The sequence below is a fragment of the Acipenser ruthenus genome, chromosome 10 (genome assembly GCF_902713425.1).
Source record: "Acipenser ruthenus chromosome 10, fAciRut3.2 maternal haplotype, whole genome shotgun sequence".
Classification (NCBI taxonomy): Eukaryota; Metazoa; Chordata; class Actinopteri; order Acipenseriformes; family Acipenseridae; genus Acipenser; species Acipenser ruthenus.
This window is the reverse complement of record NC_081198.1, coordinates 37,798,363-37,825,243: the sequence shown is the minus strand read 5'-3', so window position 1 is coordinate 37,825,243 and position 26,881 is coordinate 37,798,363. Positions and strand designations below refer to the sequence as shown.

General features: G+C 37.6%; 1 protein-coding gene across 1 annotated transcript; it reads left to right on the top strand.

The window, feature by feature from the left end:
• The first annotated feature begins 7,328 nt into the window (after window positions 1-7,328).
• LOC117403061 (NGFI-A-binding protein 1-like) lies at window positions 7,329-25,762 on the top strand. The gene is made up of 8 exons (XM_034924170.2): window positions 7,329-7,781; window positions 9,713-10,523; window positions 10,905-11,038; window positions 12,751-12,802; window positions 16,317-16,436; window positions 17,213-17,381; window positions 22,329-22,478; window positions 24,154-25,762. Exons 2-8 carry the CDS (start codon window positions 9,732-9,734, stop codon window positions 24,240-24,242), a joined length of 1,506 nt encoding a protein of 501 aa, XP_034780061.1. The 5' UTR covers window positions 7,329-7,781; window positions 9,713-9,731; the 3' UTR covers window positions 24,243-25,762.
• The last annotated feature ends 1,119 nt before the right edge of the window (window positions 25,763-26,881 follow it).

Sequence of the window (26,881 nt, the reverse complement as noted above, 5' to 3'; positions counted from 1 at the left end):
AAGTTAAAAGCTCTATAACCACGAATGCAGATGAGCCTGGCTCTTTTGTATAGTGGTTAAGGTGATTGCTTGTGGTGTACAAGGTTGCCGCTTCGTGCCCAACCTCCTTCAAGCTAGTCCTTCCTACGGAGTGTCAGTGACTCCTGATTTAGCAGCATTAAATAGACTGTATTTCCGAACATGGCTGTTATCACTTTATTAACCAAGAGTGTATTTTGTACCCACTAGATTTCCCCTATCACCTCACTGGTGGGTGTGGTGTTGTAGGTAAGGCAAGCAGGTTGTCCCACATATGACTGCGCGAGATGGACATATAATAACATATATTAGTTGTGTGGGTATTTATATAGGCATGAACATGAGCAATAGTTTGATTTGGAGTTTTGGAAGAGTGCAGTTCTGTCTTTTTTCATTCCTACTTGGTGCATTAGGGCCAACTGAAAGGATGTGTTAACAGATGTATAAAGAGTGATTCAGGGTGTGTAAATAACTTTGTATTAGTAGAGAAAGATGCAGTCTCTATAGAATCTGTTTTACTTATTTTACTGAATGTGAGGATATGGGATTAATTGATTAATCAGTTGAAAAGGTCAACTGTATATTTCTTAGAATGAATAAGAATGAGCCGGAATCACTGGTTCTCTTTTAAATTCCGAGAAAATAGTCTCAGTATACAGTAGGCCGCTGATAATGGTACAAATGCTAATAAGTGGGAGGAAAATGAATGTCAAAACCTTGGTTATTTATTAACTCATTTAATTGGTAGAGATAATTAAGGGAAAACATTTGCAAGGCCTTAAAAAGGGTTTTTAGAGAGTCCAGGCAAAACTGCTACAGTGCTTCTACATCCCCCTACTTCACCCACACTCACAAATTCCACAGTTACTGTAACAGAGGTCAGTGGAGGTGTTAATATCTTAAAATATATTCTCAGGAAGGTGATTGACTATATTGCAGGCCTGCAGGAAGACAGGGTCAAGATTAATCTAATTCGATGCCCTCTCCAACCACACAAATCCCAGGTCACGTTCTTTAGTAGAAAACAATTGCTGTAGTTCTTATTGCTGTAACACCTGCATGCTCCAGTAATGAAAGAATAATACATTTTGTTCCTGTTGAAAGTTCTCATGATTTTTGTTGATATATATATGGTAGCAAGCCCCTTATTGTTTTACTGCTCTTTTTGTAATTTCTATAAAATTGGTTTGGGTATTAAAACAAACGTGTTCACTGTAAATATATTACAGAAGAGCACTTTGAAATGTTAATATAAAGAGGCCAACTACCGTGATGGATAAAGGATATTTTTTATATGACACATTTATGAGAAATTATCTAAAAACGTATTATCTGTCTGGCTTCAACTAAAAGAAGATAGCTAGGAAACCCAAGGTTATATTTGTATTCTATATAAGATATTTGTCTTGGTAACCTTTTATATTGAGTTTCTCTAATGACACTGTAATTGCACATGTTGTTCCACAGTAATAACATTGTTAATGCACTAATAGGTAGCGGTGTAAAGTACTACCTATTGTAATTACATTTTGAATCTCATGTGCTAATGAGGCATACACATGCATACACTCACATATAGTCTACACGCACACACAGACAGACACACATAGAAATACATTAGGTTGGGAGCAGTGCCTAGTTGGCTGTGTGGGTGGTGTCAGAGGAAGGGGTGAATGGCGCCTTTGTATGCATGGCTAGCTGAGTGCCGAATAACAGGGTAACTTTGGCAGCTGTGAGAGTCAGAATTGTTCAGAACAGAGCTGTGTGGGCGTCTTCATAACAGAGTAAGGGTCTTTCAGGCGGACGTGTGGGTTTGTGGTGGCAGTTTTTGTAATTGGGAAAGTTTATTCACGTATGAAGCGGGTTTCATGTGTGGCCGCATGACAACAAGCTCAGCAGTAGGAAAGGAAGACAATGCAAGCATGTCTTTGAATCACTGCCACCATCCAATTCCCTCCAAATTATCCGCCAGCATAACAGTGATATAAAGCATGGTGCATTTTTACACATGATTATAATGTTCCCAAGAGGCCAAATCAGAGATACAAATCAGGAAATGGGATGAATCAATCATGTGTGCAGGAAGCAGAATCTGTCACTGGCAGAGGTCTGAACGTCGCAGTGGGAGGCTCAGCCCTTTACAGGTCCAAAAAACAGTCTACTGTTCCGGACACATTTTAAAAGCACTTCATAAAGATCTGCTTTTGTTGAGCCAACATAGGCCAGTATGTGATTCTTTCAAATAGTGCAATTTATTTAAAAAAAAAAAATCTAAGATGAGTAAAATCTGGAGAAATACATTTAACCATTATAAACTGTTGTTAAATACAAAAAATAATGGTACGTTTTTGACCGTTAGAAAAAAGTTAAAATAAAAATGGAATATGTCTGTCAACCGAAGCATGCTATTGACAGTCCCACAAAATATTAACAAACAGTTGTGCCATTGAGTTTTAAAATAAGATCTTACATATTTTAGAAAGCTGATGATCATTTCTATTTTGCTTCCTGAGCCTCTTTCGAACCCATTACCACTGTTGCATGTTGTAGGAAGAGTGGGCGTATTGGCCCACAGAGTGTCAATCAGGTTTCAAGGGGGTGGAGCTAAATGTACAGGTGGGGAATGTAAACAAACTTTCTGCAGCTTCTGCTTTCTGATAAAGTAGAATGTGAAGACTGCAGTTAAAAGTGGGACACTATAGCTTTAAAAAGAATGTGTTTGCTTGGTCAGTTTCTTGTTTGTTTAACTCTCAGGCCGCTGTGTAAAGCATGGTTGTCAGGATTGAATTATAATTCTAAAACCATACACCATGGTCTGATATATTTAGTCGTGGGCACACCGGGTATGCGTTAAGGTGTATTCCTGCTGCAGACAGTATAAATGAACACTTGAATTGTAAGGCAGGGTGCAGGTGCACGGATTCACTGTATACAATGTATGTCATTTTTAAAAGAATTGTACATTATTCTCCAATGTAAATGTCAAAAATAAGTCTTATTACTGTATTTTATTTTACAAACTATCAGCAAAAGAAAGACCGACCTTAGACTTGCAAGCACAAGTAACAGACGGCTTTCACAGAAGTTGAAACACTTACCTAGACCTCTTAAATATAACCAAACATCCTGTTTTTGCACAAAGCGGAAAAAGAGTTTAGTGAGATGGTGGATCAAATCAATTTCTCTGTGACTCCCAAATTGTGCAGCAATAACTGCTTGTATGTGATTGATACGCTAACTTATGATACACAATGTTCCTTTTGAAAATTAATTCATTTATACATTATACCAGATGTCTACAATATTCTGTAGTCACAATTCTTAGAAGGGAATATTAAGAAACAATGACTCTATATGTAACAGCCAATATTATTGCATTAGATATAACTTGTTCTGCTAATTAAATGTTGGATATTTGCAATCTTTCTTTTTTGTTCTGTGACTCTAAGACTGAAATCTTATTTGAATAGTTTGCTTATTCTTCCACAGCCTTGTGAGGTTTTTTTAACCTTATGTTTTATTTAATTATTTTTTTTTTCAAAAGGTGTTCATTGCTGAAACTGAAAGAAAGAATACTGAAGCTTGTTAAATACTGAAGATCATTTACCTGTGTGAATACTCTAGACCAAGGCTTCCCAACCCTGGTCCTGGGGACCCCAGTGTTTTCTGGTGTTCATTCCAACTGAGCTCTCAGTTTACTTAACTAGACCCTTAATTTAATTAATAATTTGCTTAATTAGACCTTTTTAATTGTTCTCAGCTTCTAAAAAGTTGCAGATTTCAAGTTACTTATAAAATATTATAGCTAACTTGAAATCTGCAACTGTTTCAGAGCTGAAAATAAGTAAAAACGTCCAATTAAGCAAATTATTAGTTCAATTACACTTACTAGATTGTGATGTGAGTTTAGAAGCCTCAACTGTCCCAAACTGTCAGGGTTTACGTGGACCCATGTGGTCACCTTACACAACCCTCACTTAGGTACTGAATCCACCAGTTGTGCAATAATATACTGTATGTACAGAAACAAAACTTGTTACTTGTGAAAATGTCACTCACTCACTCATACCCATCATGCCTACTGGCACATAGGGCAGCAACAAAGGTTCTCCATTGCTGGTGGTCCTTGGCAATTCTCTCCACAGAGCCCCATTGACCCATCTGTTTCACCTCTGCCTCCACAGTTCTGCGCCAGGTTGTTTTTGGTTGCCCACGTTTCCTTTGGTCTTCTGGTGTCCATCATAATGGAATTCTGGTGATGCTGTTGCTTTCCTTCCGAAGTACATGGCCAACCCAGTTCCACCTCCTTCTGGTGATGATGGTTTTCATGTCTTCCTGTTTAAGTTTTTGGAGAAGGTCCTTGTTTGAGATAATTTGAGGCCACATCATCTGCATAATTTTCAGATTGTTAAAAAATGAATGCCCAAAGAGAAATACATCTCTGCATCTCTGATAATCCAGTGTGGAGTAGTGGTTAGGGCTCTGGACTCTTGACCAGACGGTAGTGGGTTCAATCCCCGGTGGACACTGCTGCTGTACCCTTGAGCAAGGTACTTTACCTAGATTGATATCTTGTAACAATTGTAAGTCACCCTGGATAAGGGTGTCGGCTAAGAAATAAATAATAATAATATTGGGAAGCAAACCCTGGAATATGAGACATATATAGGGAATAGTAATGTCATGATATTTGTGGAAACCTTTTATTAACTTTATGAACTGTAACAGAAAGAGTAAAGTATACAAGTAAACAATAGCGTTGGTACTAGTTTATAAAACATATAGCCCTGTTAGGTTCTATTAGCAAAATGAATGGCACTTCTGGTTATCCTTAATAAAGGGTTGTATGTGAGAGTCTTGCTCCTCCCTATCATATCATTTGTCAGATAGTTTTAAATTGCCTGGATTTTCTTTCTCCTCCTCCACCCCACTGCCCCCTTTGCAGCTGTCTCCCCTCCTTATGGGGGTGAATGGGTCCCATCACCTAGGCTTGGATGCCCTCTGACCACTGTCAGAGGAGGCTCACCTCAAAAGAGACGGCTTTCACCAGCCATAAAGTGAGACCCTGAGCCACAGTGTAGTAATATAGCACTACATCTAATAAATGTTATTATTTCTCACTTTTATGTGAGCTTTTGACTCGTTCATTGACTCACAAGTAAAGGAACATGCATGCTCAACAAAGCAAACTGAATATCACTGTTGCTGTTTTGTTTTTTTTTACCAGGAGGGCTTTGCAGCAAAGAATATTTACGGGAATACTGTCACTAATTTACACATATGCAGATTTGAACTATTCATTTTCTATCAACAGGGAGAATGACTGCTAATTTCCCATAACAAAGAGAATGACTCCATCGCTTTTCAACAAAGTTCCTGTCACAGCTAATTCAAGCCACCGATATAACTACTAGCTTCTAGAGAACTAAGGTAATTGGCCTGCTGTTTTCATTGGACATGAATGACACTGTAAAATGTCTTTATCATTTGGAGTGACACTACTGGCTTTCATGAAAAAAAGAAAGGCACTGCGGATTGTTTAAAGCAAGTACAATGACACTGCTACTTCTCGGCACAGCTAGTTTCAATTAAAGAGGAAATGGTACTCTGCAACAAGTAAGAACATATGTTCTGAAAGCATGCTTTCAGTAAAACCCCTTCAACATTCAATTTTTTAATTGGACGCACACACAGCTGCAATCACATTTGAAACCTCCCTGTGAGGAATAATGCATCTGGACTGTGCATTGAGACACACCCTCAAAAGAGCAGCACGTGGTAAGAAATGCTACACTAATCAATCTATTCTATAGATTATTTTTCCTAAACAAATACTAGTAGTTGTTACTGCCCAAATACACGCGGTGCCACTGGTGGCCATTGTGCATTTTCATCTCAGACTTTGTATGTGCTCAGTAAGCTGAACAGGCATACACGTTTAAATACACAATTCTGTTTGTAATTCGGCAGTACAACGTTCAATATGCAAAGGCAGGAAAAGCCGTGGCCAGGTGCAGAAGCAACACAGAATATTCATAAAATGTCTTGCCTAACGTCTTGATTTAAATATGCTGTCTGCTTACTAAATGCCAACTATTTTAAATACAATGGAAAGTACAGTCAAGTTCACCAATAACCTGGCAAAATAAACATTAAAACAAATATACGCCTGTTTTCCTGTGGAACTCGAAATATAGAACAAGACATTCCATTGATTACAATAGTGTTCATCAATAAAATGTATTTTTCAACCATCTAAAATACAGTACACATACAACACATTGTAATAATTAAAAACATTAGACATCTGCAGACATGCTCTGTGTGCAGTATATTGCTGATCTACAGTACATGTACCAAACTGCATGGATAATGTTAATTGCATTAGGATGTCAAACAGGCAGTAGGTTGGACATTTGCCTTATTAACATACTGTTTGAATGTTCTCTGTTTCAGGGCACTTAAGAGAAAACCAAACTCCCAGTACGTTTATCATAACATAATAACAAGTGTGCAACAACTGAGTTCGTTGTAGTATCAATAAAAAAAGCCTAAAGCTTTTCTAAACAAAATAAACAAAACAAAACAAACAAACAAACAAAAACTATTCACAAAATATAGAGCGGATTCTTGCTATTTCAGAAATTCATGAAAAGTGAAACAGATGATACATCCAGAAGAATATAGCATGACAGTTGTTAGTAAACACTGTTTAATCCTCCAGTATGACGTAATGACTTTGATGTCTTGGACAACATTTCACATGCTCACATCGCATCGGTTAACATTTGAGGTTTATGTTATAAGATGTGTATTAATCCTGTAAAAGTAGGCTGCGTTTTGTTGTCATCGTAAATGTTGTAAATTAGAGAAGTTTCTACTGTACCCTCAGTTGTTTTGAATGTGGGTGTGCGTGGGTGTTCCTGAGCATTGTGACGCCAACTACGAAAATTAGAAACGCAACTCTAATCTTTGATCAAGTCAACAAAAAAAAAACGTGAAATGACAAAGGATTTTTTGTTGCTGTTGTTTACAAATAGTGTACAAAAAAATAAGAAACAAATGGTTATGAACTGATGAAAGACGCTGTATGGTGGGGATAACACAAATTATTATGACAAGTAAATACAATTACATGACCATCAGCAATGAGGAAAAACATCATTGATGCATGCATTAAGCAATTTGCAAAAGTTGTATTTAATTCGTGCAGTACGAGTTATTTTAGGTGAGGTCAATCTGTCTGCTTTCTTCCGTACGTTCGTGTCAGTGAAGGCGCGTTTATAACTCCCTGCTTGCTGCCGCTGGTGTACTGTGATGTTTGGTATTCCTAGCAGCAGCCTCCCACGCCCCGCAGCCTCCCACGCCAGGATCTGCGTCACCCTGCAGTGTGGGAGTGAGAGTGCAATGAGGCAAGAGCGGAATATCCCAATATCACAGCAGAGGGGAGGAGGGGGAAACCAACAGCTCCCAGGCCCTTCGTACTAAAACTCTAAACCCTCACATTTACGCAGTGTAAGGACAACCTAAAGACAGTGATCGGTGCGTTTTTGTCATCAAAGGCTGTGTGCACAGCTCTGTTGGCGTGGCAGGATCATCCTGTGCGGAGTATTCATTCACCCCTTCCAGTAGGAAGCTGGAAAAAGTCCCCATCCCAAGAAGAGGGCTATCATTTGCAAGTTCTAACTGAACTCGAAATCTGAACAAAAAAATTATATAGTGAAGAAAGAAATTGTACAACTCAACTGTAAAAAAAAAAAAAGGTATGTGCATTTGCAATAAATAATGGCAACATTATTATGAATCGTTTATTGTAGGCTTGTGGTGTTCAAGTATTTTTTATTTTATTAAACTGGGGGTTTTGCTTTATATTACATGTGCTTGTGACTTTTATAATAAAGAGTGTAGCCTTGCCCATTTTGACAGGAAGGACGGGGTGGATTTCGTTGATGTGTGGGTGATTCCCAGAGAAATCCAAAAAAGCAGGGAAAGGCTCAAGTGGGCGTTTTAAGCAGCAGCTGTGCAAAGAAGAAAGCATTAAATAATGCAGTCCTGGCTTTTTTTCATGTTATTTACCAGATCGCAGATCAAAAAGTCGTTTTCTTTTAACAAGATGCAAAGGTTGAAAACTTAGTTATAACTTATTTACATGTAAAAATGAGTGTGCATCTTAATAGCTTTTAATGTTTTATATAATGCCAATCTGATTTACACTTTTATTTTAAAAGTACGGTTTTATTTATGTATAGATTAATTCATGACTGAAAAAGACTGTTACATTGTTAATTAAGCCGGACAGGATACACGTTTCCACTCATCCGTTGTTGCTTGATGAACTAAGCTGAATGTGTACTTCATAGACCAAACATTTATTTCAGCGAGTTTCTGGGTGGGAATGACAATTGTTTTACTGGCCTAAGGACTATATAGGATTCAAGGATAAATGATGCATAATGCTTAGCTCAAAGCTAGAAATCATTTGATACACAAGCAGTATACGTGAAGTTGCATATTCATATTTTTTATCCAGTGATATGCTCTTAATAATCATTTATTACTCACTGATATTTGGCATATTTAATTTAGTCACCAGAATATGAGTAAGCCCAAGCAAAGGGAATTGGTTTATTGAGTCAGGATAAAAAAAAAACGCCACAAGGGCACACTGGTAATTGCTTTCTCTGGGTATTTATTGATAAGGGCTCAGCAGGGACTGATATATAATATCATGCAGAAATACATTTTTGAGTAAAAATCAGGTTACAAGTTCCACCAAACAAATTATTATTATTATTAGTTTATTTAGCAGACGCCTTTATCCAAGGCGACTTACAGAGACTAGGGTGTGTGAACTGTGCATCAGCTGCAGAGTCACTTACAACTACGTCTCACCCGAAAGACGGAACACAGGGAGGTTAAGTGACTTGCTCAGGGTCACACAATGAGTCAATGGTTGAGGTGGGATTTGAATTGGGGACCTTCTGGTTACAAGCCAATTTCTTTAACCACTGGACCACACAGCCTCCTGCAGTCTTGAGTTAAAGTAGTCCATAGTAATCAAGGCTTGAGAAGTGAGTATGGGAGTGCTCATAAAAGGACCAGTAGCAGACATTAAGAAATGCAGCTCCTATTGCATTTCTTGCACATCACAATTCGTGCATCTCTTGGCTGTTGAATGTGCTGTTAACCCAAGTTTAAGTTGTAAAAACTATCCCATGGCTTATGAGTGATTTCCGGAAGGGGATATGTAAGCAGAAGCACAGCAATTAGTAATTCTAAGTGTGGTCATATAAACACATCACCGGTTGAGTGATCATTAGCAACTGATTGAAGGGTGGGAGGACAAGCCCCTAGACTGCTACAGACTGTTTCTTGCAAGTAAATTAGCCAAAGCTTGCTCAGAATGAGATATTTTCCATTATACTGGAGACCCCCCCCTCCTTATTTTATTAATTTGTGCACTCAGCTATCGAGGTCGCTGCTGCCAACATCAGGGGACAATCATTTAGAATACAAGCAGAGTCTGTATGAGGCCACCCACGGATAGCAGAGGTGGAGTGTGGTATGTAGATCACAAAACAGCTAAGGAGTCCAACAGACAAGAGTTTTTTTTTTTCTGGGTCTCTAACTGCAGCAACCATTTCTGGCTCCCTCTACTTACTGACTGTGAGTTTTTTTTTACATTTTTAAACAGATTGTGATCTGGGTCAGGGATGGCAGCGACTTTACCGAGGACCCTTGGGGAGTTGCAGCTCTACCGGATACTGCAGCGAGCCAACCTGCTGTTGTACTACGAAGCTTTCATCCAGCAAGGCGGCGACGACGTGCAGCAGCTGTGTGAGGCTGGAGAAGAGGAGTTCTTGGAGATCATGGCTCTGGTGGGCATGGCCAGCAAACCACTGCATGTCAGGAGGCTGCAGAAGTCCTTGCGTGACTGGGTTACCAACCCTACTCTTTTCAATCAACCTCTGACCTCCTTGCCCGTCAGCAGCATCCCCATCTATAAACTGCCAGAGGGCTCCCCAGGCAACAGTTATGAGAGGAACAATAACACCAGAGAACCTCACGTTAAGATCCCCAAAAGCATTGCTGCCACCTGTGTGGGGCCCAGCAAATCAGAAGCGTCGTCTAGCTCCCCCATGCAGAGTGGCAGCGAGCCGAGGTTCTGGCAAGGGAGCCACGCTACTGAGAGCGAGCAAAGCCTCTCCCCTGCAGACCTGGGCTCCCCCTCGTCTCCGAGAGAAACCCTGGAGAGCCTGGACGCGGCGGCAGTGCAGTCGGTGGCCGAGTGTGTGGACAGGATGGCCCCGGGTTTGCCCAAGACGGACTCTGCGGAGGTGAAGGAGCAGTTGAAAAACAACAAGAAGCTGGCCAAGATGATCAGCCACATCTTTGACATGAGCGACGAGGACCCCCACAAGGAGGAGGAGATCCGCAAGTATAGCGCCATCTACGGGCGCTTTGACTCCAAAAGGAAAGATGGGAAGCACCTGACGCTGCATGAGGTACAGAAACAGGGCAGAGCGCTGAGTCTCACTGCAGCGAGACAGCAAGTTCCGCATTTTACCAGCAAGCCATCCTGTTCAGGAGAAAGGTCTCTACAGAAAAACATCAGTACAATATGTGCCTGAACTGATCCCGAAGGTGTCATTTCTAAACCCCTACAGCTGACAATTTTTATCTTAGTGTAAAACTGAACATGATTGTGGGGCACTGCTGCTATAAAGTTAAAACTATGCTATTCATGCAAAAAAAATTAATGGAACATACCCCACTAATGCTGGGAATGTGTATTATGTTGCAGATCTCACTTAAAAAGTACAGATCTTGAAATAAACAATGAATGGATTTTTCATGCTTCTTTTTGCCTTGTTTTTTTTTTTTAGCTGACAGTCAATGAAGCTGCTGCCCAGATGTGCATTAAGGACAATGCACTCTTGACCCGGAGAGACGAGCTGTTTGGACTGGCTCGGCAGATCTCTCGGGAAGTCACATACAAATACACCTATAGGACTAGCAAGTAAGTGCATTAGAAGATTTTTGTACACCACCAAACATAGTGTTGAAAGCAATCTGGCTAAATATAACTCTAATATTGTCAATACCACTTTCATGTGCACAACCATGCCTGAATCAACATAATTATAATCGCATTTAAATATGTCCACTACAGAACCAGCTTTTTTGTTCAATTGCATGATTCAGATATAAACTAGACACAAGAATCAAATCCACTGTAGCCACAGAACAGAGGTATCTTAATTTTAGTAATTGTGTGCCCTGCTTTAATTTGCTGCAATTTCAATTTTGTTTTCTTTGTACAAACATGTATTGCATGTTCTCAGTCCTCCATAGAGCTGGGTTCGGCATCATGTTTTTGTAATCTACAGAACATGTTTTTTTTTTAATAAGATGACTACAGCACTTATCCATTATAATGGGATTTTTTTCCCCTGAGGTTAAGGAGTTGATGCCATTTCAATTCATGCTTTTGTAAAACTGCATTGCTCCTAGCAGTGAGCAAGCAGTGCGTGTTATCTGAGACCCCTGGCTCCAGTTTATACTGGTACATTGTTGACTTGATTCAATGTAATCACTAAAAAGGATAAAGCCTACGCAACAAAGATGACACAGTATGCTATGATAGTTTAGCAGTACATGTTAAGGATTGAATAGGGCATATTACTCCCTCTTGGGGTGTCGTGGGCTAGTTGACGAAAGGTGGAAGGTGCCCACTTGAAGACCCCAGAGATGTACCCTACTTAGCTAAATCCAGACGGTTGTCATGCTGATGCGCTGGGTAGACCACACTGGGGCCAGCATCGCAGCCGCTGTGTGTGCTGATGCTCTGTGGAGGCAAAGTAAGCTGATCCCTGGAGCCAGCATTACACTTCAGCCATCAACACCAGTCAGAAGGATATCTACATCATCAGATGGAAGGAAATGCAAATGGATGGAGACACAGATGGATCACATTAGTTTACTGTAAAGCTACAGTTGGTGCTTATCTTGGCGAGAGCTGAGTTCAAATCAGCATGAAGGGTTAACATCTACCTTCATGTAATGGAAATCAAATCGTATCATGCACGTGCAAAAAATATATTCTTGTAATTATACATGTTCTGACATCATGACGTTACCTGGTCGGCAGCTTCAATTAAAAAACAAACCACCGCCCATTATCACTCTACAACAAGCATAGTGCAAAGGAGAAGAACTAATACATTCAAAATAAAGACATGGATATTCAACCAAACTATTACGAGAAATTAGGTTAAGACCAATAACAAAAGGAGATTTTTTTTTTAAAGAAAATGAAAAAAAAACAAAACAAAAAATGCTGATATAAACTTCACAAGGTCATATTTGCATTCAGTGGGAGAAACCAGACACCTGAAAAATACTTTTACAAACACCTTTTGAATTTCATTTTGTCAGTAAAAAAAAATAAATGAAAGAAAAAAGGGGAAAACTTTGAACAATGTCTTTATTTAGAATTTACAGTTTCTTCTCCATTTTACTCTGCTGGCTGTAGAGAGAGCGATAATGGTGGTGGTTTGTTTTTAAATATGATTCACTTGTGTATGCTTTTAGAAACATAATATATAAAATATGTGTCAGAAAGTATTGTTATCACTCGTGGCTGAGCTACTAATGCATTACTGCCCAAAACCAACCTGAAATATATAGATATATACATATATAATTTCAGTTTTGTTTTTGCTTTTTTAGGTCTAAATGTGGAGAAAGAGATGAACCATCCCCCAAAAGGATGAAAACAGAGGTAATTTATTTAGATTTTAATCTTTCAAAAGAAAAAAACAAAAAAGGACAGTATTAGCGCACTGTTTTGCTGTTGCTTTTTCGTATTTGGATCAGACCTTGACTGTTGACATTCTTTATTTTTGGAATGTGATTGTAATCCTGTGGGCTGAGTGTGTAGGAGTGGCCATCAGATCCTATTAACACTCTGTATGTTTAACAACAGCACTTCTCAATTTAGGAAATGTGTTTAGTTCATTCCTTTGGATGCAGATCTCTGTTGACAAGCAATATAAATTTGTTGTAATCAAATCTTGTATAAAATAGCATTCACATACCATATCCATAATATATTTATAACAGAAACTGACCACAGGAATGTATACAGTTTAACTTCTCTTCAGAATACTAAAATTGGTAGCAAAGCATTGGACCATATGCTGTATATCTTTTGATGTATCCATGTGTAAAAATTAATGAATTCATATTTATTTGAAGCAGCATTTCTAGTTTGTTTAGAGCCTGGCAGTAACAATAACTAAGACTTATGTCAGACTGCTGTGCCCCAGTGTTCTGTCCTCCACTATTGTTTAGTGTTTACTAAGGGGCATTCTGGTGTCACTAGGATTTGTATGTAGTACAATGGGGCCTCTCCAAGATTCTATAGCATCTTAATAGAATAAGTGAGCTCTTGTAACAACATTTTATTATTTTAAAGATAATGTAGTTTACTTGGGTTTTGGCCAACATAATACTGGCAGCCAGAACCTATTGCTGTAAACAACACATTTGAATCTGCCAAATGCTCATCGAAAAGGCAACTGTGTCCTTCATATTTCTGCATCTGTGCTGCTTTCTGAAAAAAATAAAAACATGAGCAACTTTTGGAGTATTTTAATGATTCCAGATTCAGTAGGCCTACGAGGATTCACACTTTATTGCTCTATCCATACAGGATTCAGTAAATGGTGAGTTACATGTCAGAGATAAACTTATAGTGTTTAGGGTTAGGGTTAGGCAAAAGATCAAGCCATTGCGGGAGACTTGGAAGTACAGTAATGCGTCGTGTATCTGACTGTGGTGGGACCAGAGTAAGGGCGGATATGTAAAAAGGCAGATAAATAATAAATGTTTTAAATACCATTATACACAGCTGTAACAATTACTATATTCACACAATTATTGTTTTGAGATTCACCTTTATTAGGGAGCTCCACTAAATCCCTTCTTCAGAAAGATACAGGGTATTAATGCTTGTGACAGAGTAGCCGTCTGCAGTGTGGGTGCATGCATTCACTGCTGAGTGACAGGCAGGAGTTCGGAGGTTGAAGTTGATACGCCTCGCAGGTGAACTTGATTTATTTACATATCAACACACTGAACAGCTCATGTGACACTACCAGCAATGGCAGCGCACTGAGCACATACAACACAGTGTACAATAACTTTGGTCAGATCTACAATCTCTGAACTAATCTTCTTTGTTCAATAATAAACTAATGTTGCTGAAGAGATTGATCATGGTGGATAAACAGTTAGGGCGGATATGTGATGGACAGATATACGATGGATTACTGTATAAATGGAACAAATGCATTAAAAAGACTTTCTCAAATAATATGCATTTCTAACAAAATATATAATGCTTTTCAAACTAAAATTAAATAAAATATAAAAGTAAACTTGCAAGACTGTTTAGTGCCTTTCTGAAATAGTTGTCTATGCTTTAGAAAAAGCAATGCAAGACCCCCTCCCCACCACTGACTTTCCCACCCACATTGAAAAGGAAAGCCCAGATGAGATCAATCGCACCTACCCATAATCTTGAAGTACACATGACATCATTAAGTGGGTGCGCTAGGAATCACCCACACCCATGGTTGTTTACTGTCACCGCAGATTAATTTAAAATGTGTAAGAGCAGAGCCAAGGTTAGCTGAAGTCAAAATGTTAAAATAAACTCTCAGTATGGTGTTTAAACAATTATTTTTACAACAAAGTCTAGAGCAGTTTAGCCCCTAATGTACACAATCTCTTTAGATGCACATACAGTATTTATCTGCATTCTCAAATAGCGATATCACTGTATGCAGGTATGCAAAAGTAAACCCATGATTCATAGTAGAACTAAAAAAAAATCATAATAGCTGTGCTGACCATTCCAGTAAAGGCACTACCGTGTAAGTTGAGGGGGTTTACTCGTTTGAATCTTGAGTTGCTGATCTTGATTGAGGGCCCACAGGGAGCACTGCTGGGTTTAGTTTGTCCTTCAGCACCCCCTACTGGGCAGGTGCCCCACGATTCCAGACAGAGGTGTCCCAGACTTGACCCCTGCCTCAGTACTTCAGTAGCTTGGGACAATGTGTTGCTTAGGTTCGGCAAGTGAAAAGAGGATATTACCTTTACAAATTCAAATTGGGAATTTCTAATTGAGTAGAAAAACAATGATTAAAAAAAAAAAAACATGATTTAAAAAAGCCTTTATTTGTAAGGATTTTTTAGTCCTTCACTGTATGCTTTACACTATATTTTATTAGGATGGCTCTTCTAGTTTGTAGTCCAGACGGTCTCAGATATGTTACTAAGGCTGCCATGGAAGTTTTATTTTCATCTCTGAAAAGGGGGGGGGGGGTTAATCAAAACTGCTGTAAAACAGTGCTGATCCAGTGTTTGAAAGATCTGCTGATTACTTACGACTGGATTTATAATGTAACCTTAGATAAGGTAGTACTAACAGGGACTAAGTCAGAAACTCTTGACCTGGCTAAATGTTCTGGCTCAACTGTGTACAAAAGGCTAAAGGGGTTTTCCTTACCCTGCTCCAAATGTCTGTAGTATATCTTCCCACAATTCATAAGGCATACTGAATCTGTTTAGTTGTATTTAGTCATGTTTTACAGACATTATTAGTGTTTGTATCAGATATTTGACCTCCTCAAATGGAACAATGTAGGCCTGGACAAGTGCAGGACCGTTGTTGCAAATTCAAAGGGCTGGTTTGGCAGGTATTGTTTCTTTTATTTGTTATTGTGTTTCATTTGAATTTTTAACCTGTTTTCTTGTTCGATCGTACAGTGCTTTGTAAACGCTCTTTAACGAAAGGAACTTTTTAAAGCAGTGGTTGTCATTGAAAATCCAATTAAAAACTGTCAATAAGAACTAAAAAGACTCACTTTCACACCCACCACTTGAATGCTTATTGATTTGAGTGGTTTGCCTGTAAATACATTAATGTTAATTAAATCATAACATGCAATTTCATAGAAAGTAAGTCACACTGCCAGATGTATTACATGTTGCCACATGAACCAAAGGTAAGATGATTGATGGAATAGCTAAGGCCTTATGAAGGGTCTAAATGACCTGTTGACAATGGGGTTATCTGCCCAGACTGTTGCAGAGAATGACATCCGGCAACAAGACATTGAGTGAGCCTGTCTGCTGTTGAAGTAGCTGTAATTATGTCTACATTGTCAGCTTTTGTGTACTATAAATGACTCTGGTTTGGGTCTTAATGTCTTTGTGTTTTTTTCTAGGACACCTTTTTTGATATTCAGGAGGCATTGCGGACCATACAACAGAGACAGGAAGCACTAAAAGAGCAACTAACATTGGCAAAGGCTAAAGGTGAAGAAATGGTGGTTCATAATATCCAGGTAAAAGGAAAAAAAGGCCAATAGTCTGGCTGTGTGTGTGTGTGTGTGTGTGTAGACTTTGGCCACCATTATGTTTGAGAAGCACACATTTCTGTTTCACTGTATAACCCCTTAATTAATTCACTGTTTTCAATACTTAATTTAGTTTTTATGTCAAAGACGTCTGCCAAACAAATAAATTATAAATTATAAAACAACAACAAGAGAGCTCTATATTAAGATTCAACTCTGATCCTTTTAAACTGCAAAAACGTACTTTGAGCAGGCTTGTTTTTCCTCTGTAGCACAGATATCTGAAACAGACCAGTAATTCATTTAGCTCTTAGTCTGCTTTTAGCATAGTGTGAAGCCAAGCAGCCTGAAAGTATTCTCATTGGAGAGCCTGCCATTTTTAAGGTGAGTGCCCTGAGCTTTTCAACAGCTCTCAAATGACATCATAGCTACCATTCAAATCCGAAATGTAATTATCTTTTCACACAGCATTTTGTCTTTTTAAATCGATATCGATTGAATTGCATCTGCTTTAGAAAAAGTGTGAAACTTAATGACCTTTTAAGATAAAAGCAAGACATTTTGATTTCATGGTTGAGTAGCACATTGGGATTCGTTATGGTTGAAAATATGTGATTATGTGAATAATTAATAACTGTAAATAGACACTTGGCGAACTCACTGATGAAGTCATAAATGATGACCGAAACATCACAACATTATTTTGACAGTGACCCTCATAATTTACAATATTGTGAAAAGTAACAGCTGATGTTTTGCTTCAGGTCCAGCTGGAGAGACTGGTGAAAAAGCATATGGAGCTCCTTCACGACACCACAGCTCAGGAGAGGCTACACTTCTCGGAGTGGCGTCTGCCAGCCACTGATTTTAAGCGCAGTACAGAGGAGCACAACTCTAATGGATTGTCTGCTGATAATGCGACAGAGCGACAAGGTACAGTGGAGCTAATGAAATGATTTAACAGTCTGCAGTCTGGGGTGGGTAAATCAATGTGCAATAGTACCAATTTGCCTCAGCTTCGTAGATACAGCAAAAGCACAGCAGGGCCTTTAATCAATGACGCATACTGGCCACTGTTATTCAAGCTATTACTGAACTATAAACCCGAACAGGAGCTGCAGGTTGGGAGGCAGAGGCATTAAAACATTTTCCAGTGCAGGAGGAGCAGTCACAGAAATTGCACAAACACGTTACAAGTAAGAGTATAGTTTGCTTTGAAAAATTAATAACTGTGAAAAGCACTGTGACAGGATGACAGAGGTTGAGACTCAGAGACAGTGTGAAAAAGTTCAAAAATAAAGCTTTTAATACATAAAAAATACAAAATAAACCGGCACGAGGGCCAAACAAAAAGGTTTCAAAACACAAAATACACACAAAATGAAACTTACAAAAGAATAAGGCTTCCAGGCTAGGCATTGCCTTCACTGGATTACAAAATGCACAAACACCAGCACACCCAGGCAAACCACTTGCTTCCTCTCTTTCTAGAACTCTCCGCCAAATGGGAGGCTGAGGCCTCCTTTTATGCCAGGTGGCTGAGTATTTAATTGGATAATTAATTGGTTGATTGCTCCCACCTGCCGCAATCAACCTGGGCAGGGAGGAGAATTTAACTCCATCCCTGCCAGTATTTCTAACGGCAGAGCCCTGCTCTGCCACAAGCACCTTTAAAGAAAGAAAGACTTTCATCTCTTTCCCCACCTTGGTAATTTATATAATGTAATGTCGAGAGGTTTCCCCCAACAATGTCAGAAGTTCTGTGTGTGGGCTGCTATCTGCAGCTGGCAGAACTCAAGGCTGATTGCGTTCTTGTTAGTTAGTTGACAGCAAGTATACATTAGTAAATGGGGAAAAGGGAGAGTTCCAAGTATAATATATAAACAAACAATATATAAAAGAATATGTAATTCAGGGATAAGCGTGGGCACTAAGTGGGTGATTTGATCCACCTGTTAACCTGCTGGGATAACAGAACTGGGGAATCACCCTGAAAAATAGCTGGGGATTCACTGGTGCTGTAAAAGATTCAGTAAATCCCAGTGGTGTTTTCCCCTGTGGGGTGTAAATTCATATTTTCAGTTTTTATTTATTTTTTTGCTCAAAATATTATAATACATCTCTCAAGTCCTAGGTCCTTATTGGAGAACTGTGCTGACAACATGTTTGACATCCATCCAGTCTTTAATGCAGCTGACCGGAAACAAAGATTAAACTGAATGTTATCACAAAGCCTAGTGAACTAAACGTTATCGCAAAGTATGTACAAGCACGTGGACTCCTCCAGATGGAAGAGATAAATGGTTAGATATGTATATTGAAGTAGTTAAACAAGAAATAATAGTAGGACTAAAGAAAAGATGTAAACTTAATTTAACCAATATTGAAGAACAAGCTATGACTGAGTTGTTAAATGATGATGATATAATGATAAGACCAGCAGATAAAGGCTCAGGAATAGTGATAATGAACACAGATGACTATATGAAATCTGTAGAATGTGAATTAAATAATACAAATACATATGAAGAAGTTAAAAGCAATAAGATCAATACATCGGTAAAAGAGGTTAAGGAAATTGCAGAGAGACTATACAATAAAGGAATTATATCAAAAGAATTAAAAAAAATACATGCAGCCACATAATGCAAGAACAGGCCTAGCAAGAGGAAATCCTAAAATGCACAAAGAAAATCACCCTATGCGAATGATAGTCAGTACAATTTATAATCCAACACACATAATAGCTGAAATAGCAGAAAAACAACTTAGGTCGCACGTTGAGAAATTACCAAGCTATGTTAAGGATACAACACAATTTTTAAAAAGACTTGAATCACTAAAACACAACCTTCCAGAGAATACAATTTTATTTTGCATGGATATAAAATCCTTGTACCCAAGTGTCCCTCGTAAAGAAACTTTAGAAGCTTGTCAAAAAGCACTAGATAATAGACTAGATAAATCAATACCTACAGCAGAGGTACTGAACATGATCAACATAGTTTTAGAAAACAGTTATTTTACATTTGTTGATAAGAATATGATCTAAATTAGGAATGCATTTTGCCAGTACATACATGGGGAAATAGGAAAAACAATTACTTAGAAAATCGGAAAGAGAACCTTTAGAGTACATTTGGTTTGTAGATGATATTTTTGGGGTTTGGACACATGGAGAAGAGTCTCTTTTCCAGTTTCATAAAATGGCAAATGAAATACACAGTAATATTAAGGTGGACCTTCAATGGACAAGGAAAGAAATAGAATTTTTAGATACTATAGTAAAACCTGAAGAAGGTTCAATTGAGACTGACCTCTTCTGTAAACCTACTGACATGCACCAGTATTTACACATGTCCTCTGCACATCCGATACACACTAAAAGGGCAATCCCAAAGGGTCTAGGAATAAGAATACAAAGAATATGCTCTAAAGAAAGTGACTATGTAAAACAAAGAAATGTATTAAAAACAAATCTTAAAAAAAGAGGATACAAAGAAAGAATTATAGAGACGGAGTTAAGAAAAGTGGATAAACTAAAAAGAGATGATCTACTAGATTATAAAAATAGAGATAAAAAGGTCAAAAGAGTCCCATAAGTAATGACTTACTCTAAACTTTTGCCCAATATTTCTAAGATGCGGATTCTACATAATTCAGAAAAATTAAAAAAAGTATTTCTTATGGCCCCAGTTGTAGCATTCAAAAGAGAAGCTAATTTAGGAGATTTTTTAGTTCACAGTAAACATAAAAGAATAATTGACCAAATAGGTTCTACGAACATGTGCACTAGTAGATGTAAAGTGTGTAAATACATAGACAAAAGTAAAAATATAATTAAACATAAGAACACATATCCACTAAAAACTAATACCTACTGTAAAAATAGCAATGTTGTTTATGGAATAGCCTGTGAAAAATGTGATGAAATCAAATATGTTGGAGAGACTTGAACTACTTTATATAAAAGAATTCAGAAACAACTTTCATTAATTAGAAATAAAAAATGAATGAACCAATAGTACAGCACTTCACCAGTCAAGGACATGACATAAATGATGTAAAGTTTGTAGTATTAGAACAGCTCAAATTAGACAATGCGACATATAGAAGAATAAAAGAAAGTAAATGGATAAATAGACTGAACACGATAATGCCAGCGGGACTCAACAGAAAAGAATGAACTAATTAACTTCAATAAATATATAACATTTAAATAAATAAACAAAATTCATTCAAAAGTTGTGCATGCTAATGAGCTGGGGAGGCCAAATCTAGACTGATCCTCAGAGCAAGCATTGCATGATATAATAAAAATATAAGTTTATATAAAGTAGTGTTAATTAGAATTAATACAGATTCAAAGATAGAAGTAAAAATGATGTCACAATATATAGAACACCATTACATCATGTAAGAATAAATCATGGATTTGAATGTAAACAATAACAAGTAGTTGTCATGCCATCAAAAACCTATAAATACCTCCAATGTTTGGATTCAAACACAGGCTCCCTTGAGAAAGATATGTACAACATATCGAAACGTTGGGCAGCTGGCTTTTTGAGCTAATATATATATATATATATATATATATATATATATATATATATATATATATATTATATTATATTATACTTACTCACAGAGATTGAGAAAATATTAATTAGTGATTTAATCTCTGAGATTTCAACACCAGTTTCACAACTGTATTGATTTAATGTTGGTTAGTTTCTGATTCATCTCTTTATTACACTATGAGTTTCATGAACAGAAAAAGGGATATTGAAGAGAGAAGAAAAAACTGAATAGCTGAGGCAACATGTAAACTGCGTGTACAATGCAGCTTTTTTGTAACACTATCATTTGACATAGAAACATAAAGAAAGTAGGATACTTCTTTGTGAGGAGGATCTGTTTAGGGTGGTCTTCCTTACATATTACTGATGCCCTATTTAAATTAGGATAGTTTACCCTCTTTCCCATTAAACACTGCAGCACCAATAATAATTCTGTTTGTATCACCCATCGCATTAATTAAAGGTACTTGCATTACATAAGTATTGCACAGCAAAGCAAAGAACTTTTGGTTCTTTTCATGACATTTATGTGCGTGTGCTTTTCCTTTCAATGTTACCATTCAATAACAGTGATAATGTATGGTGCATTAAAGAGGTTCCGAAGCATGGTCACGGCTACAAGACATGAAACACATTGAGGCACACTTTGTTGCCTTTTAAATGGTTTCCCTTTATATGTTCCTGCCTTTTACCAATAACCCTTATTAATGAATGTGGTCTAATGCCTCAACACTTTGAGAAAGAAGACCATATTGTACACTTGATAGAAACAAGAAAAGCAAAAAGAGAACTATTGAAACAAATGTTGCAAATGCCTTCTAGAGCTGTTTAAATCCTGAGTGGTTTCCCACAGGATAGGTTTATAGACCCGCCTGTTGACAAAACTCAGTTTTAAAAACTTTACTTTGCTCACTTTGATGTAAGAGACAAGAGAGTACATTACTAATGACCCTCTTTTAGTTACTCAGTCATTCTTTATATTTATATGTTTTTGTTTCCTAATTGTTAAATGTCAAATTACATTACAACAATTATCTGGTTCATTCTAAATCCTGAAATCTGACACGCTGTTCAGCAGTACAGCTTTCTTGCTTTGTACAGTAATATGATTTTTCATTCATTACTTCTGTACCTTGATAAAGGAATTTGACAGTAAAAGGCCACTGGGTGACTGTGAAGCATTTCAATTGTTGTTGGAGCACTCTTCTTGACAATAACAAATGCAGATGTTCTGGGCTATGAAAATCAGCTATTACAGTGAGTGGCATGTCAAGCATCTTTTGTTTTTATTCCGCAGTTGAAAAGCCATTAAACCTGAGGGTCCCCAGTCAACAGAGACACCGACAGCAGCAGACAGCAGCAGAAGGGGAGCCTCTCCTGGGAAAGCAGCTGTCAAACGAGTTGAAAAGGTTTTATTCCACCAGCGAGGGGAAACCCCAGTCTACAGGTAGGACTGTGTAGCCGAGAACGGAAAGCCTTGTCACAGAGTTAAACTGGGGGAACACAAAGCCACTTTGTGGCTTGGAACTTGGTTTCAGGAGACTAGGTTTCAGGCCACTCTGTGGCACACCAGGGGAGACTTGGGGTTTGATACAGCAAAGTTGCCTCAAGCCAGGTCTCCCGGTCTCTTGGAACCAGATTTCCAGCCACTGTTACTGAAAAATTTGGCTTTATGTTCCCTCAGCTTTACAGTTGCTGCTGTTTGCATGCCAGCTCATTCTGGACATTGCCAAAAAAAAGCTTCTAGAAATAATCTCATGCAAGCACGTTTTACACATAGCAAGATATATTTAAGAAACTAAGCAAAGCAGCCGTAGCTTTTAATAAAGTGTGTCTTAGCAGGCACAAGTACAGACAGGAATGAGGTGATCTTTACCTTTAAAGATAGTGTTTGACTGTTCTGTGCTGGTTGTGAGAATTCTACTGGGATGGAAGTGTGGGAGTTTATTTAAGTATTATACCGTGATAGTTTGGTTATAATTGAAGACCCATTGTAATTGCATGTAATTGTAGGAGACCACAATATTGACATTGCTATTAAAACATATGTAAAAGAGGTGTTTTTTTTTTTTTGTTTTTTTTTTATTGAAATCTGCTTCCAATTTATGCCAGAAGATTTAGTTCAGAATATAGTACATACTGTTTCTGGTAAATACTGTCTTTGAAATCGATTATTTTTTTATGGCTGTATAAAGCCTCTGAAACTGGTTACAATTATAGTAAGAAATGTTGTGCCTCTTGTACGCATGGCATGTTTTGCTGTACACATACTTGTCATTGTCTCATTAACTGCACTGCCATACTCCATTATGGATAATGCGATTGTAGTTACTGACTTATTTCACTTTGAATAAATCATGCTGTAGTTTTCATTTCTTTTGAGTGCACCCATTATACAATTGATCTGTTGTGTTTGTACATGAATATCAACAAGTCAAACTCCATTCCAACATACTGCAAACTTGATACCTGATCCAATTGGCAGACTTAAACAGAGACAGACAGTGGAAGCTGAGGCAAGCAAGGTTTTGCAATTACAGCTGAAACAAATGTAGGCAGTGTTTGATTTTTTTTGAGTAGATTTTGTCCATTTATCAATATTCAAATAGTTTTTCTGTTTTCTATGAGTTTTGCAGTTTTGGTTGTTTGTTGAGACCTAAGATGGATTTTAACTCGGGTGGACAGCTAGTGGTTTGCTTGACACATGTTAGTATGCCATGAAGAAGAACTATTTCCTCCATCTTTCTCCCCACATAGCTTTTACATTTTAGAAACCTATTTAATATTAATACATTTTGTATTCAAAAAGCATTACCAAAGTTGTCTTCTGAGCACAACTGTTGTATTGTGAATATATTTTATAGTATGAATTCCTTGCAGTGTACGATAAAGTAGGTAGTGGGTAGGGTTATTTTCTTTTAATTTGTGCAAAACCACAAGCAAAGTAAATGTCAGCCTGCAAGCATATTGGCAAAACCGGCAACGAGAACATGTCATAACATTGTGTATGTGTTCTGTCAGGCTGCGACATTTAATGAACCTCTATTTTGTTTGGTTGCTGCTTAAGTACTGATGTTTTCCTGTTTCTTGTTTGTTTTTGTTTTGTTTTTTTTCCCCCTTAGACAACGGCAGCTTCACAGATTTCTGCCACAGAGTCCTAAACCTTGCTGAGAAGAAGCCCATCAAATCAGAACCAGAAGATTCTAGATAGCCTTGTATTGCCTTGATTTTTGTACTGAACATGATGTCTGTTAGTAAGTACTAAACAAGCACAGCTACAGTAGAGCCTTAACAACCAACCTTGCCTCAAACATGTTTTTGCCAAAGCGCCTGGAACTGGGAGTCTGCTCTCAAAGAAGCAAAGAAGCTACCTGTCCTTGGCTGTACAAATGTTTGCTGGTCACACTTGTTGTTGTTACAGCAGCTGTGTGTAGATAGATGTGTTCACAGAGTAATATTGTACTGGGGGATGTTATTTAAGAATGTGCTGTGTATAAAGTAAATGTATTTACTAGGAAAGTTATAAAAAATCAATATATATAAAAGTAGAATCACAACAAGGTCGTGCACAATGTACTAAAGAAATAATTGTGCTTACAAATGGACTGTCTTAATACCAGGACCAGCGTTTTAAACAATTGCAGCATCATTCCTCAATTTATCTTACAATGATATTTATGTTATCAAAACTAGTTCCAATAAATGTATATTGTAGTAGAGCAATACTGAATAGTCTTAATAATGGTGATCGTCTTTTCCTGTCTCCTGATCAGTGCACTGTACTAAATTTGTGTTGAATAGCCTAGAAACTGTAGTTCACATGGTGTTCATGATCTGTTACCTATGAAATTATGGACAAATGTTTGCTTGGTTCAAAGTGTGTGCTGTTCGAATTAGCATAGAGCATATTCAGAGTCTGTGTTTCAAATGAATATCTTACCGTTGGTAATAAAGTAGTTAGGCACATTTGCATATTCAGAACATTGGGTCCCTGTAGGTTTAATGTTATGTTTCTGTTTCTTGTTTGGGTTTTAGACAGATACCTCTTATTTGTTTTATTTAATGCAACTCTTCGGTTTTTGGAGTACGTCATTGTGTTTTTCCGTGAGTGCTTGCCATTTACTGGTGTGATAATCAACAGCACTGAATAATCTCTTGCACTTAAAACCACACTCCATAGCTGTTCACTATACAGCTTTCAATGCAGGGTGTAAAAGTAAATGGAATTTTTTTTTTTTTTAAAGTGTGTTTTGAAAGTTTTGTGAAAGACGCTGCATGGACTCCTGTCCTCTGCAGTGCTGAATGGATTATGGATGTGTGTATGATAAAGACATCTGCGCACCATAACCAATGCACTATATATGCAACTACCATTGGATTTTATAGAGTATAGTACTACACTGTCCTAATTGTTAGCAACCGTTTCCTCAAAAGTGTACTTCTGCTATTGTTTAGTATTGTGCATTAGAGGGGGTCCTTTTTCCTGTGAAGAAACTGCTTTTTTAAATGTGTTCATTAGCAGGCGTAATTTGTATGTAGAGAGGAAAAACATGCATCTTTATCTATAGGATAAGACAGTGTTGATGGTTAGTAGTTGTAGTCTGTTCTTATCACTTTTGCAGTGGTAAATGAAATGACGTTTGTGTCTGTAGTATGCACCAGTTGTTTTGTAAACACTAATATATTTAATTTGTTATACAGCACATGAACATTAAACTATATTTTTTTTAATTCGGACTGTGTGTCTTTTTTATTTTGTTTACATTTTTTTTATCTAACAATTAAAATATACACAGGTATGTAAGTGTTTTGAAAACTAACAGCTAATGGGAAACTTTCCCTTGTTCACCATTACACACAAGCCTACAGCATTCTCAGTTTAGAAATGAGACACTCACTGATAAGATGAAAGAATAGCCTCTTTATAGGATTACTCTTATGCTAGCAGACTGGAAATGTGGTCAAACCGTAGGGCCCCTCCCCCTGGATTAGCCTGCTGCAAGGTGGAAGCAGGTGGTGGGCTGATGTGTGACTGTGACAGCCAGTAAGTATAACAGGAGTGTATTCTACATGATTTAAAGACAATGCAGAATCTCATTCCAGAAAACCCATTCCAGTGGCGTTTCTCAAAAAAAGAAAAAACAGTATGGAGTAATCTGTAAAATAAGACCTTACAACAGAAAGATGCCAGCCTTTTTTAAGACAGCTTATAGTGTGCTATTAAATTGAATTAAATAGTACATTTTAAAAAAATCAGGTTTGGAATGATGTGTCAAACCTCTATTTGAAACTCTGCCAAGGCAAAGTCAAAAAGCATGTTTATCGTACGCATTCCCCAACAGATTTATAATCCAAAGGCGATGCTTAGAAACAAAAGAGAATTTGATTAATAGCAACTAGAGCACATGGATGTAGTGTGTTTATGCAGAATTAAGAACAGTTAATATTGTGACGGCAATTAATAAATGACTTATTAGCCAATCCCTAAAGAAAAATGTATTACTGAGGAAGGATTATAAAGGCAGTTATTAGGTACAGCTGTTCTTCCCCTACTTCAAGATCACTTCCCTATTCTTGGTTGACCATTTCTGTCTGTTTGAATAAACCTAATCTTTTTTTCTCTTTTTTTTTTTTTTTTAAATACATGGAGTTGGAAATTCAACCGTAGTTTACTTGATGTAGAAAAAATCCTTAGTGACGGAAATGGTTGCACAAATACATTGTTACTTAGTGGTGAGAGATAAGTCTGTGTTTTTTGTATTTATTGTAAATTAACAAGTTGACAGCTTCTGGGTATTTCCAACAAGTCACTGAGCAGGCAGCCTGATCTGCACATCTCAGCGTATCAGA